This window comes from Poecilia latipinna, unplaced genomic scaffold (genome assembly GCF_001443285.1).
Source record: "Poecilia latipinna isolate Pla-1442-1.1 unplaced genomic scaffold, P_latipinna-1.0 Scaffold1751, whole genome shotgun sequence".
Taxonomy (NCBI): Eukaryota; Metazoa; Chordata; class Actinopteri; order Cyprinodontiformes; family Poeciliidae; genus Poecilia; species Poecilia latipinna.
This window is the reverse complement of record NW_015114367.1, coordinates 125335-140069: the sequence shown is the minus strand read 5'-3', so window position 1 is coordinate 140069 and position 14735 is coordinate 125335. Positions and strand designations below refer to the sequence as shown.

At 39.9% G+C, this 14735-nt stretch overlaps 2 protein-coding genes and 1 non-coding gene across 8 annotated transcripts in view; all 3 read right to left on the bottom strand.

Annotated features, from left to right (window-relative positions):
* Positions 1-135: 135 nt before the first annotated feature.
* Positions 136-9930, bottom strand: stimate (STIM activating enhance). 2 transcript variants are annotated; one of them, XM_015060877.1, is made up of 9 exons: positions 9763-9930; positions 9032-9428; positions 7287-7335; positions 7118-7213; positions 6884-7005; positions 6514-6626; positions 6059-6136; positions 5828-5971; positions 136-2328 (listed from the first exon to the last, which is right to left on the bottom strand). In XM_015060877.1, exons 2-9 carry the CDS (start codon positions 9216-9218, stop codon positions 2215-2217), a joined length of 903 nt encoding a protein of 300 aa, XP_014916363.1. In that variant the 5' UTR covers positions 9219-9428; positions 9763-9930; the 3' UTR covers positions 136-2214. The 2 variants fall into 2 exon arrangements, with proteins under 2 accessions (XP_014916363.1, XP_014916364.1); XM_015060878.1 differs by having other exon boundaries at positions 9032-9424.
* trnar-acg (transfer RNA arginine (anticodon ACG)) lies at positions 5253-5325 on the bottom strand. The gene has a single exon. It is a non-coding gene; the product is annotated as a tRNA-Arg (tRNA).
* A 967-nt stretch (positions 9931-10897) lies between the features above and the next one.
* Positions 10898-14735, bottom strand: part of sfmbt1 (Scm like with four mbt domains 1) — a 27342-nt gene continuing 23504 nt past the window's right edge. For all 5 annotated transcript variants that reach the window (XM_015060873.1, XM_015060872.1, XM_015060874.1 and 2 more), the window contains exons 18-21: positions 13558-13736; positions 13250-13474; positions 12545-12673; positions 10898-12395 (exon numbers count right to left, since the gene is read on the bottom strand). In XM_015060873.1, the coding sequence (XP_014916359.1) occupies positions 12255-12395; positions 12545-12673; positions 13250-13474; positions 13558-13736 (674 nt within the window). In that variant the 3' untranslated portion in view covers positions 10898-12254. The remainder of the gene's footprint in view (positions 12396-12544; positions 12674-13249; positions 13475-13557; positions 13737-14735) is intronic.

Below are 14735 nucleotides of genomic sequence, written 5' to 3'. Positions count from 1 at the left end.
TTATGATTTAAGCGTTTAAAATATCGCAGGAGTATGAGAAGAGCTGCAGAGACACACCGACTGCTGCGAAGGGGTTTCTGCCTTCAAATTTGTCTCTTCGTGCCAAAGTAAATTAATGAAAACATGACAAGCAAAGAAGTCTTCACAGTTTATGTAACTTAGTTTACTGTTAATGAGAACCAGAGGTCATTTCATCGCACGCTTGAAGCTGTAGGTATATTTGAATATATACACCACCGTCCACACACACACACACACACACACACACACACACACACACGCGCACCTTTCTCTCAGCTGTCTGGTCCACACTCATAATTTACAGTTTAGAGGTCAGAGTAAGTCACATTCTGAACATCAGAGCTCGCCAGGTGTTGCTTCATGCTTGAAGATCTGAAGCTCCGTTTGCAGGTAAAAAAAAAATAAAATAAAAAGTACTAACAGGTGCAGGTCACTTCGCCTTCTTTGTCATTTCGTACTTGTGCAGTTTTGTACCCCAAACAAAATGAAAAAAAAAAGTTGCCATTAATTCGCACACGCAATACAAACGCTTTGTGTCTGCTTTTGCAACGGATGATTTTAAGTAATTTTCTGCTTTATATATTTAGTCCAATATGAGAAAGTATGGTTATGCAACTTTGATACATATGTAATGCCAGGAGGCTGCTCTTAGTTCAACGTTTCTACATGTTTTTCCAAGAGAAAAATGCAGGCTCAATTTCATTCCATTTAAAAATATCAAGTACTAAAGTTGACTACGGCAGAAACTAGAGAAAGCACAGATTGACGAGGAGAAGAAAGATGGAAGGAAGGAAAAAGAAAATAAAAAGGGATTCAGAACAAAGTTCAAAATTATCTAATGTTTCCCCCAAATTCACTCTTTTTTCTCCCCCCCGTACTTATTATCCAGGTCTGGAAAATACCGAAATAAAACGGTGTACTTTTTGAGATTGTGCAAGAACTATTTTATCAGTTTGTTGAGAGGGTAAGAAGCTGTCAATTTGCCCAAACAAAGATCAGAGTGAACAACATCAAAAGACAAGAGGACCTCAAACTCACATATTTAAAAATACCTGACAACCACAAAAGAAACACACACACACACACAAAACCCTACTTGATGCGCCAACCGCATAAGTACGTGGGTGTAATAGGTTTTGGAAGGGACAAAGGGGCAAGGCGTGGGTCAGAAACCCGACTACGAATTGGTAAAGGAGGGAACTGACCTGCAGTCCGTACAAACAAACTCCACACACCAAAGGACAAACCAAAGACAAGAAAAAGGAAAAAAAGAAGTTATGAACGTGCAAAAAAAGTAGCTCCTCTATAAAGTCTCTGCAGGAATGAAAAACACTTTGGAGGCAAGCAGAGTCATCTTTTTGGCCCAAAAAATGCAAATCGAAATATTAAACAAACAAAAATTCAAAAACACAAAGGAACAAAACTGATAACAAACCCAAACAAATGAGAGTGCTTCATTAAATGTCTGACAGACTGAGTCGGCACTAGAAAGCTCTTCACAGTCCTCGTTTGTTAGACTCACGTGAATTAACAAACTCCCTTTGACAAAAGAAAGATCACACAGAAGGTGTACAGTGATTAAGTTTGTTACTGTGCTGGAAGGGAGAAAGAGTGTCCACACCTTCACTCACAAGTATGGTTTATACACCACAGGCCATGATGGTACCAATACAACAAACAGACGAAGCTGAAGTGAAGGTCGCATCAGAGCTTCAAATATGTAAGGAACACGTTAAGGAAGGAAATGTAATTGATATCACAGATTGGTTAGTTTGGATATCTGTCTCTCGAAGCCACCAACTGAAATGATTCGAGACGCACGAGTCCAGTCAGGAAATTAGTGTCATTTGTCTCCCATTACACAAATATTAGCACTTTGTTCTAGAACAGGTTCTTTTTCTGATCCATCTACAAACACAACAGTTCTCTCAAAGTGCAAAGTCGACATGCAGCAATTATCCAAAAGTAAACCTGCGAGGAAAAAAAAAAAAAAAAAAAGTGTGTTTCGACGTCCCAAGTCAAAAACGTTTATTTTTTTTGCGTACCAATCCTCTGGGAACGATCAGGGAAGGAAACTCCAAGTACGGTGTCGTCTTTGAAGAGAACCAAAAGCTGTTGTGTTTTGCGGAGGTACAGAAATGTAGGCGGACTTGAGGAGAAGAGAACAGCTTTTAGACATAAAGGCGGCCAAGCTCAAACGGGAATCCCCATTCGAAGCTTTTTCTTTTTCACCGTCTTCAGACCGGTGAGTCGACGGACGTCGTCTTCATCCGACTCGTCCATCTCATCGTCTGCTGAGAAAAGGATCTAAGGAACATCAAGAAAAGGTAGGTTGGAAAAGTTTCAAGACAATTCCAAATCTGAATATACCGGCCTGGGTTTCTTGTTGCAACCATTGCGGTGCATTCACACCAAACGCGAACTTACATGCGTTACATGGAGGTGTGTCAGAATCGCTCTAGCTGTTCTTTTCTGTTGCCGACCTATTGTCCAGCTCAAAATGCTCCAAACGGTTCGAATCGTGTTGGCCCTTCGAATGCGACTTTGAATGTAAACCAGATGCACCTGATGCTCAAAACACGTTTGGTGTGAACGCATCATTAGAAAGTTAAGGATTGTAACCACTCAACCAGTGCAGATAAGATTCTAAGCAGTTTTTCACAGCGCTAACAGGGATCATTGCAACCTGTGGCTCTGGAGCTGCATTCAGTTCCTTAGAATGTGGCTTTGAATAATTTTGTCCAAAGATTTTAAAGAATCAAGTAATATTTAAAAATGTGAAGGTAAATAATAATAATAATTTTTAAAAAAGACTAGCTTCGGCAGTTTTTCTAGGCATTTCCATGGGATATATGAATAACAGTTTCGCAAGGAATGATACTAGTGGTGTTTTGTTTTTGTTAATGGGTTGCAAACTACATACTTTTTTGGTATGGTTTATGCAAAGAATATGCATTAAACCTAAACAACAAAACTTTACTGTATAATTTGGATTTTTAAAATAAAGAACAAAAATGTTATTTTCGCTCATTTTGACTTATGAAGGTTTTAAAGCTCTAAAAACATTTTGTTTGTCTAGACTCAAGGCAAAAAATGTCTCTTAGGGACAGAGAGGTTGCTGACCCAGGTCAACCCTTTGGACATGACATGCATAGGTCAAAAGTTCATTGGTCATAAATTTCAGCAAGCTGAGAGGGGCTGACAGCCAATTTTAAATCACAAAAAAAGAACGCAGAAAAACTAAGAACAAAAGCAGCAAAGGTAAAAAATAAATAACACTGCTGCTAGCTAGTTGTTTTTGTTATGTGATTTCAATATATTGACCATATTATATATAACAAATTCTTCATATCTGAAGAATTTGTTCCAACAACAGAAACAAGATGTGTGTAAAAGTGTTCGATTTATTTCTTCAGACAGCCCCCAAGTGGCAGAGTCCTGTTATAACTTGTAGAAGGCATTCAGAAAGAACATGACACAACCCAACCCAAACACATCTGCTAGAGACTGAATAACCAAAGTTTACCATTAGGACAGAAAAACTACCAAAGTCTTCAACAGACAGCGTAGGCTGTACTTCTTGAGGAAGTCTGTTGTTGAGATCATCATCTCTTCTGCAGTCGCCTGTTGGGGCAGCAGCATCAGAACCAATGACCTAAAAAGGCTCGACAACCTGATACAGAAGTGCTGGTTCTGTTCTGGAGACAGCTCTGGTGATTAAAATCACTTTTTTTTTTTTTATACAAAAATCAAGAAAATTATTAACAATCCTGAGCATCCTATTCTTGAGACAGTCATAGAAAAACAGAGTGTCTTCACTCAGAGGCCTCTTCAAGTTTTCTGTAAAACAGACTGCTACAGGAGATCCTTCCTGCCTATAACCATCACCGTCTACAACAACTCTTAAGAGCCATGAATAATATGAGTAATAAGAACATTTGATTTCCCTTTGACATCATTAAGCGTGTAAATTTTTTTACATAAAACAGTGGTGATACCAAAAATGTAAAAAACTGATTTGAGTTCAGAGATCCCAGATCAAACCTCAGTGCTGACTTCCACTACACTCACTGTCCCTGGTAATCCACAGGTTTGGGTTGTGAGCCCTCAACCCTGATCCCTGGGTTTGATTATTAATCAAGAAAATGTCGTTATGTTTTCATCTCATAAGCCTTATAACAAATAAAAAATATGCACAACCCAATAACATTCATAATACTGACTAATCACGTAATACTTGACTACTAAATCTTTATAAGAGGCAATAAACTTGTAAATAAGCTTGTAAATCAAATGGCCAGTTTCTTTTTCAAATGCCTAAATATACATTTTGTACATTTTTTAGAATAATCCTACTCAGTTTCACATTCCTTCAGCTGCATACAGCTGACTAAACATGCTGGAGCTCTGCTTTGGTTGCCAGGTAACGGGGTTAGGGTTTCTATGTGAGGGGAAAGGCTTGCCTGGGGTTGCTAGGCAACAGTGCAGTGTATGTGACTAAAAATTCAGGAGATTTTTGAAACTGCTCATTTTCCAGACACCAAAAACATTAACATATTGCCAAGAAACAGCTTTGTGTTTTATTTTAAACACTTGGGCAGCTTTTAGAAGTAGTTAAGACCCAAACGAAAGCCACTGCTGCTGAATTTCCCCACATTGGGAAAATAAAGAACATATCTATTCCTCATCATACTATAAAGAGTTACTTGAACTCAGTTCAATATTAAAGAGCCATTTTTTTCTTTTAGATGTTCATATTCAGAAGCACATGGTGCTACAATCCACCTGAATAACATGGTGGAAAAAAGAAAAAGCATCGAGCCAGCCAGGAGTTGAACCTAGAATCTTCTGATCCGTAGTCAGACGCGTTATCTATTGCGACACTGGCCCATTGAGAAGAACTGAACCCCCACCCAGTCTAAAACAAAACACTAGTGAAGATTGGCTTTCTGAAGGTGAGTGATAAATCCCTAAATCAATCACTGAGTGAATAGCATCTCACTCGTTCTCTCTATTAGCACAATTGAGGGCAAGCTGGACTACATACAGAAACAAAGGAAATTTCGAATATTCAAGTATTTGAAATTTCCGTTCAAATACCACAGCACAATGATAAAAATAATTTGGCCTTACAACCTCTATATTTTAACAGAATGTTTATAAGGCACAGATATTTTACATATGTACAGATTAAGGCGTAAATTACTAAAAATAGCAACAAAGAATAGAATCGAGCCAGCCAGGAGTCGAACCTAGAATCTTCTGATCCGTAGTCAGACGCGTTATCCATTGCGCCACTGGCCCTCACAATACATACAGAGCAAAGCTTCCTTCACAGCTCATCTGTGCCAGCACAGTTGTGTGGGGCACAGATGTGGGGGTTGACCCAACCCCCACATTTGCACTCAAAGGCTTGCTCCAAGGGCAGCAGCAGAGAGGCAAGGAAGTGAAAAAACCCACAAAGCTGGCATTTGTTTGTACTGCTTCAGGCAAGTGCTACTTTGTAAACTGAAACTGTTTTACAATAAAGTGAAAAAGCAGAGAGGAATTACTCTCTTTAAGAACTTAAGAAAACAAATCATACACAAAATCTGAAGTTCTTACAAGGCATGATCCAAACTCCAGACATTATGGCACAGTCAGCCACACCAAATCTATAAAGACTTTTCTACAATCTGCAGGGACTGAACAAAAATAGTCAGATAGCTAAAACCTGAACGTTTGAAGGGTTTCTTGTAAGTTGAAAAGGAGAGGTACTTTTTTTTTTTTTTAAGAGGTTGGTTATAACTTCCCATTTCAGTCTTACCTCTGATTCTGAGTCATCGTGAGAAAGCGCTCGTCTGTAGCGAACTTTGCTGTTCCCACGCGAGTCCTCTTCCCTCTCCTCAAGCTTTGCTTTTGTCCTGTGCTTCTTCATTAGGAAATTATCAACCACCCAAAACATAAGGGCCTAAACCAAACAATGCACCCAACAACAAAGTGTTATCTGCATGAACCGACTGAGGTTGTGTGACTTTACAAGCATCAGCGGACTTACATTGACGAAGAATGGAACGATGAGCATGACAATGGCCAGCTCCAGGTCAGGATTCTTTATGGGATTAAGGAGAGCCAGCTGGGACACAAGCACACAGTAAAACACACGGTCATAATGCTGCATAGAACCACCTCGCTGCGTCTCCAACATGGTTTATGTCAAACTGTTAACAGGGCTATCTTTCTCTATAAACAGGCCAGATATGCCAGAAATAAAATACCATTTAAGTGATTTCTGAAGACAATTGTTTGCACTGGAAATTATTTAGAGGAATCAAACTCAAAAGAATGTTGAACCCCTTGCATCATTTTCTTATTAATACACAATAATCCACTGCCTTGTGTTGGTTTATCACAAAAATCACAATGAAATAAAATTAAGTTTGTTGTTGTCTTGTAAAAACATTACCCTAACATGTAGGAAAAGGTGTGGAAAAAATAAAAGAATTTTTTTACCTTCTTCCACTGGGGGATAAGTAGGAACAACATCATGAGAACTTTCTCGACCATCACGATGAGGATGTAGAGGATGCATTGGCCCAACCATGCAGTGCACTGCACTGGCTCTCCTACACAGACAGGAATGCAAACCATAAGAAAATTAAAAGATTGAAAAAAGGAATTTTATTCATATTTAATTAAAAAAATAACATGCGACAATAAAATAACATGCGACAAGTCAGTGTTTATTTTCTGATGCATTAACTCGTTGCAAAGTTACATTTAGTGTGAGAATGTAAGAGCCTACTGCCCTCTAGTGGACGTAAGAGGTATATGAAGAGCCTTCTACTCTTGACAGACTGATAAACACACATGTTGGCCTCACCATATTCTCCAAAACGCAGAGAATCCCACTGCTTCCATTCAACAACAGCACTGACAGCCTTCACGCCTGCATATATGAGCAACATGCCCAGAGAGGCATCCAACAAGAAGTTAATGAGGTATCTGGAAAAGAAGACAAAGGGAAAACATGTTAGAAACCTCCTTGCAGAGTTAGAGGAGTAAAAATCATAAATCTTAAAATTCTTTGGAGATGCGTTGCCAGAAAAATACCCACAGGGAGCAGGGATCCTCCTCCGTAAGGTCTGACAAATACACGTTAGCAAAGTGGATGAAGAGCATCCCGATTGCTTGCTTTGAGGTGTCCAGGAACCTGAATCCAGATGGCCGAGTTAGTTCCAGGGTTCGCAAAAAAACATTAGCGTTAATCAGCTCACTTGACTTACCAAATCTTCCAGGGTCTCCTTTCATGTTTGGGCTCTCTGAAGCGTTTTACTGTAAAGAACAGAGCGCCACAGAGATAGCGGTTATTTTTAAGGATTTTTATTTTTTTTAAATCAACTATTTTCAGCTTTTATGCTTTATGAACTGAAAGGGAGAAATATGTGTCTATCAGGTCAAAAAAGGGAACAGACTGGTTCCTGAAATCTTTAAAAAGGCATAAGCGAACTAAAACAAATTTTATATTTCCCTATGATAGCCTGTAGTAGAATAAACAACAGCTGATGATGGAGAGACAAAACAAGATTACAATGTTTTAAAGCAAATGAGGAGAGGGGTTATGCGAACAGGCTCACTACCAATAGCAACGAGACATCCAACACAAGTCAAGCTCCTCCCTCTCTTCACAATAGCCACTTGTTTTGCAGAACTGTTTTGTTTGTCTCTGAGGACAAATAGTAAAAAAAAAAAGAAGAAAGAAAGAAAAAAGTTGTAAATCACAAACTGAATACAAAGTAGCAATCTCAAGAAAAAGTTTTGAAAATCTATAACCAAGGGTTAATGGTGTCTTTTTAGTGTGAAGAAACTGCAAACGATGACCTCGATTTGTGACGTCAACCGTGACTTCAGACCAAACACACCCTGCAATGTGCAGCCGGATGTGATGTGAACGCAAGCAGAAGTCTAGACTTCTCCTTCTGCCCAAATCACCTGCCTCATGCACAAAACTTAAAATAAATAAATAAATAAAAAAAATAAAATCAGCTCACTCTGTTTTTTTTTTTTTTACTTAACAGATTGTATTTCTTCCAGTGTCAAGTTTAAGAATTTATGCCAACTAATCAGAATACAAAGAGTTGAAAACAGGAAAGGGCATCTGTGTTCTCCAGATGTAACGTCTCTCCATTTCACAAAGAGACAGTTTTTAGTGATGAGTTTCTGAAATAACCAATAATATATTTCAGAACAAATCTGGTACAAAAAAAGCTAGCAGAGGAACTGTAATGTATATTGTGGCTAGTATTGCACTAAGTTATTGTAATTCTAGTTGATACAACTCATAATTTTTTTTTTTTTTTAAAGGGGGCAATTCACTGAATCTACAGAAAATTCTCATTAAATTACTTTATGTTTTGTTACAATCTGGTCAGATGAGACTGACTTAACTTTTTTTTTTTTTGGCCTATATGCAGTGATGTGTTTTGCAGAAGTATAACACTGTACACGTCATCTTCACAGGTAATTTTATCTTAATGTGGCATTTTCCTTCTACTTTACAATTATGCACTACTTAGAGTTGGTCAACCACATAACATCCCAGTGAAATGCATAAAAATTCAAGGTCAAGTGACAAAATGTAGGAGGGGGGGGGGTGCATGTATCTTGTAAGCCCTTTTCCTCAAGTCATGTTCTTGGTCCTAACAACAATGTCCTTGAGCAAAGTGCCGAGATTTAGCCAGCTTCAACTTTTCTTGGCTTGCTCAGCATATTTGTAGTAAAATATGCCTCGATAAATGAAAAAAATTAACATTTACACAGGAACCATGGGCGAGGTGAAGTGTTACGGTGAAGTGGGGATGCTTTGATTTCGTTTGTGTGTCTCCTTTGGGGAGCCCATGTTCATGCTGCCTGCCAGCTGAGATCAATACAGCATTGGGTTAATCCAGTTGTGCGATTGGATAAAGGCGGCTTCCTCCAGCAGCCCGGTGTCGGATATCCGACACGCAGCAGCTTTTTGGATCATACTCACACATGAGCGTGCTGAAAGCCATCACGGCCAGGAGGCCCTGCAGGAAGATCCCGAAGGAGTCCATCAGGTCGCCGTTCTCGCAGTGCCGAGTTTTCTCCCCCGGGGCCGGGCTGGAGGACGCGTTGGCCGCAGACACCGCGCCTCCCGGACCGGCTGCCAGAGTGTTTCCTCCGCTCACAGCAGCCATTGCAGCAGAGTTATCCGGTCCGCTCTACTCGATGAATTGACTCTCCCCACCGAGAGCCAGGTCTCTGCCCGGTAACTGTCAGCTGGCGGGTATGTCAAGCTGGGCAGTCCTCGCTGAAACACGGTCGCATCCTCTTCGAAGGCTTGCACTCATTCTCCTGCTCCGCACCGCTCGGCCATAGCTGCTCGGTCATTCGAGAGGTGAAGCTGTCTGAACAAGAAGTTGCAACATTAGAAAGCCATAACAGATGCTCCGGGAGGTCTGTGCAGGATACAGCATGTTTGTTTCCTCAACCTGCGTCGAAACGGACTCTGGTGGCTAAATGTGTGCCATGTAGCTAATAAACCCCGCAGTTATAGCCCCTCTAACCTGAGTCACGTAGTAGGTCAGACAGCATTAAGTGAGTAAAAAAAAATAAAAAATTCCCGTTCGGAGTCAAAAGCGGTCCCGCTACTGCTACTAGCACTTAGAGCGTTAGCGTCTATCCACGCTATCCATTTAAATTGAGCTAATGCTAAGCTAGCGAAGTTGAACTTTCTCTTACGTCAAACGCGGAACTTGTCCTGTCGCTCATGGCGCTTAGAAAAGTCCGTGAAAAAGAGACTTTTATAAATGGAAAATAATAGCTCGGACACATCCAGCTGCTTCCCTGCCCAGCAGCGTCCGCTCCTGTTGACAGGCGATGTCACGTGACCTGAGCCACACGAGCTGCATGCTGGGAAATGTGCCACAGAGTGTGGCTGTGGGTCATTTGTGCAGTAGAGATGGAAGTGAGAGGGCAGTAAATAGTGAAATAAATAATTGTACGTGTGATCACTAAAATAGACACGAACTTTTGGATGACCAAACAAATAAAAGTTCATAAAAATAAAAGTTTATATACATATACAAAATCTATAATTAATGAAAAGTGGAAATTAATGAATATTTCATACACTTTAAAAGCATTTATAATATGATGTATGTATATCATGTGTATGTTTTGATTATTTGAAGCATCTTTACTGTTGTGCGCTTCAGAAATGAGAACTAAAGTGATATTTTATTTTATTTTATAGAAATCAAATTAGTCATCTTATATTAGCAGTTTTTTGTGTGGAGAGGATATATGAAACGGCCAAAATGAGATATGCAGAAACTTAGATTTGTTTTTGTAAATTAAATTGACTGTAGGAGGCGCTGTTGCTTCTGTTGTCGTACCTGTCGTATATTTTCCTCTCCCGTCACATAAACATGGAAGAATAAGAAAATAAACACCAATTTTGATAGGTTTTGATTACTCCTTATTTATCATGTTTTTAAAAACGTTTTTTGCTACCATAGTGATGCCATACATTTCCAAAAATAATGGCTACAAATACATGTACATATTGTTTATTTATTCCTCTAAATTTTATGTATTTATACTTTGTCTAATTCCGTTGTTAGCGTACACAGATTTGATCAATAAAGCTGATTCTGACATGTTGTTGGAGAAGCACCTCACAGCTGAGTCGAGGTGTGGGGAGCGTCAGAATGTGAGAAAAATCTGCCAATTTTTCCTGTCTCTTCACAGCTGAGTTTTGGTATTTATTATTTTAAATAAGGTTTTATTACTTAACTGCTTCAAAAAAAAAAAAAAAAAAGTCTTGCCAAAACCACAAAAGCCCAAACATCAAAGAAGTGAAATGACCACAGACTACCCGGGCTCATCGATCTTTATTGCAGTATTTCATTTTTGTTTACACAACACGCACGTTTGTTCTGCTTTTCTGAGAACACAGGAACCTACAAGCAAATTAAAGAATGGAGGGCATAAAATGAAGCGTGTACAAATTCAAACTACATGAAACGGCGAATTACAGAAGCATTTTCTGGTGATCATCGTCGTATTGTAGAGCTGCCAATTGTTAGCTAAAAATGACTCCAACATGACAAACCGCACCTGCTTCCGAAACAAAATCATACTCTCCTCTCGTGAAGGTTGGAGGCCTGTTCTGTGCAAATATTCTGTATGCTTTTGGACATCTACATGTCGCTTACGCAGAATTCTTTTGTCCAAATCACCCTGTTTTACTAAAAGATTTAATTATGTACACTATGTACAAACATGCACTGGGGCTACATCGCCATTCAGTGCCTTGCTTCGCTTGTGCTTGCATTGCAGAACCCTCGGAGCGAACCGGTCTTCCGACTGTGTGGGAAGAACAAATTTGGTCTTTGTAGGAACAAAACCACCAACATTTGAACAATTTCATTATAAAAAAATAACTCATTATTTTTCATATTGAATGTCGTGTCTGGCTGTTAATTGGAACAGCAGCGGGCCTCATTTCTGAGAAAGCTAAGCCGGCACTTTGAAAGTGTTGCATCTTTTACTTGCGTCACAAAGATTTCAATGCATTTTAGTTTCCTTTACAGCACCACCTGTAATCTCTCCGTTTAAAGATGTTTTGAGAAAGAAGTTTTTTTTGTTTGTTTTTTTTAATGGCTAACACTTAAGCCTGTTCTATGCACAAAGAATATTGAATTTTTTTTTTTTTTTTTATCAAAGAAGTCTCTGTAAGCAGAAGCAATCTCACTATAAAAACCAAATGCAGGTTGGAACCGAAACACTCAGAAGGCAGAAGGTCAAGATGAAAAAATGCAAAACGGCTGCTTGGAGCTTGACGGCAGGTAATTGTCTAACTCTGACATCGTCCGATTTGATGGATTTTACGCTCCTCCGACTTAGAGCCTCTTTGTGTCATTAATGTGTCTCTCATTCTCTTCTTGAATGCGTGAAATGTTTTGTTTCCCTCTTCTCTCTTTATGTCGCTTTCTCACTTCGTAAGATCCAAGCTCATCTGAAAGAATGCGATTTATGCAAAAAAGCCAAAAAAAAAAAACAAAACAAAAAAAAGTCCAGTGTAAAAAAACAAACAAAAACAAAAAAACAAAACTTGACAAAATGAAATAAAAAAAAAATATCTATTTTAAATAAAACTTCTTCCACATTTTTACAGGATTAATTCGTAGAGCAGGAAGCAGCCATGTCCCGTTAACTTTCCCCATGGACTACGTGGCGAACTGCTGATAAAACGCCAGCTTGACCCTCTCGATGTGGTGGCACAGCTTTATGGCCGGTCCCAGCTTCAGGTCCATGCACTCCTGCACCGTCGGGAGGTTCAGCAGCAGAAGGGCCTGACCGTCGATCTCCTGCAAACACACATTTTCCACGCGAGATGAAACTTCTGCGTCATTTCTGATATCGCCCCTCTGAAGCTAAAATCCGATGTGAAGCTAGTTGAAACCTGTGGGGGGCCGTGTATCCCGGCTTTTTTTTTTCTTTTTTTTTTTTTTTCTACCTGATCCAAGAAAATCCTCGCGAGAGGTGCGCAGTCAGTGGTCCGGATGAAGCGCACCACATCAGAGACGCTCCACTCCAGCGGGCTCGTGTCCAGACACAGCTTCTGAGGAGGCTCGACCTTTGATGTCTGGAGAAACACAGATACGGAGAGTCAGGCCGAGATCTCACACAGCTGGAAAAAAATGGCACTGAATGTACACACTTTCGACATGAAATAACACTTTAGTCACACTAGTTATCTGGAAAACTTTTGAGAATGTGCCTTTCAAGTGGTAACTAGAGGTTGTTTTGTTTTGCTAACTTCAAAGTATGTGGGATACTGAAATAGTGTTAATTTTTCTGAAAAAAGAAATGTACAAACGACTCCACGTCATCCTCGATACGCCGTCCCTGTTGTGAAAAAAGGTGGTGGCTGCATCATGCTGTGGGAATGCGCTAATTCAGCACAGACAGGTCCATAAACTACACACTTTTCAGATTTTAATTTGTAAAAAAAAAAAAAAAAAAAAAGCATGAAATGTATTTATTATTGTGTTCCAACTTCAGAATTATTCTGTGTCGTTTAGTTCTATCTCCTGAAATCCCAGCGAAGACACAGAAATGTGTTGTTTGTAACTTGGTGAGATCGGCACCCGGGTTTTCAATTTTTCAGATAACTGAACACTGGAAGTAGACAATTTTTTTGTATTTTTATTCTCATCACCTTGGGTGAAGGAGGGTGGTTTTCGTCATCGGAGAAGGAAGGCGAGCGGGGTTTCCGCCGTCTCCGTGAGGGCCTGGGTGTCGGCGGCGGGGAGGGCGACGGCGTGGCGGGCTGAGATTTCTCGACAGACTGCTCAGAGTCATCTTGGAGGTCGTCCTGCAGCTCAGAGCCGGTGTCCTCGCTCAGGGAGTCATCTTCATCCAAGTCTTCCTCTTCTCCACTGCCCTGTGGGTCGAGATGAGCACAAGTGTGTCGGGACAAGCGTGCGATCATTCCCAGAACTGATGGAAAATGCTCGTTTCCTTTACCTGTGGGGAGCCGGCAGGCGTGTTGTCCACCGATGCCGAGGAGCGCCTCTTCTTGTGGACGAAGAGCTGCTTCCTCCTCTTCCTCCTGCGGCCCCTCCTCTTCACTCCACCCTCCAGGTTGGTGTGACCACCAGGTGGGCGGCCGACACGTTTGCTCTTCTTCTTCCCGCAGTAATATGCTGGTGAGAAGACAACATGGCAGCTCTGAAACGTTGCATTCTACATTGAGCGTGAAATTAATATATTACCGGGAGGGACGCAAACAAACATCAGTCTGTGACTTCTATTATTCCCCAAGGGAACCAACAAACATTTGGGAAATCGGAAAAATATGCAAATTTATTGCATCAGCTTGTTCTCGCCAAATCTGTGAGGCAGCTGCAGTTTATTTTGAGACATGTGACTGAAAACAAAGCTGTTCTGTACAAGCAGTGCAGCATGTTACTGAAAAAAATCTTTCAAGTGTGAATACCAGGATAAAATGTGCATGCTTGCCATTTTTCAAGATGGCCGCATTTTTTTTTTTTATCCTTTCAAACCAACTGTTGTCATAAAATGCTAAATGTTTTCATGACTCGGATGAAGTCTCACACTAATGGACGACTGGAAGGAGATGAAGATGTGCAACAGACAAAGAGACAGTCATCTTCTTGTTTAGCTTTCATAAAATTTTTAAATGTGTTTAGCGATTTAGCATTAGCAGAGCTAAGATCCTTGTTGCTAGCTTTTTGGTTAGATGTGCGCTAACGACTGCCAACATATATATATTATATAGTCTCCAAAGAAACTAATGTCGGCCATTTTGTCGGCCACCTGAAAAAGAAAACACAAGTTCAAGAGAACAAATCTGATTTCTGTGGATTATAACATTTAGGCTACGATTTGACACCAAACACATTCATTGGTGGTTCTAGTGCAAAAATAATTTTTTCATGTCAGGCATGTTGGGAAAAAAATAAATAAAATAAAAAATAGAATCAGTAAATATGATTTCTACGGGTCCAGTTGAGTCTGATTTGACACCGAAAGATTCATTTGTGATAAATATTGGCAAATTTTCTTTGACAGCCGTGGCAGCGACCATCTTGAATTTTTCAGTGGCTAATATTTTTTGTTTTTTTCAAAAAAAAAAAAAAAAAAAAAAAGGAGCTTTGGGAAAAAATTGGCGCAAATTAAAT

Bases quoted from the DNA above. Each gene is read 5' to 3' on its own strand.
- stimate (XM_015060877.1), bottom strand. From the start codon at position 9,218: ATGGCTGCTGTGAGCGGAGGAAACACTCTGGCAGCCGGTCCGGGAGGC. The intron at 7,006-7,117 runs GTGGGTATTTTT...CTTCTTTTCCAG, and splicing joins GAGGAGGATCCCTGCTCCCT to ATACCTCATTAACTTCTTGT. The intron at 2,329-5,827 runs GTAAGACTGAAA...GATGTTCCTTAG, and splicing joins ACGATGACTCAGAATCAGAG to ATCCTTTTCTCAGCAGACGA.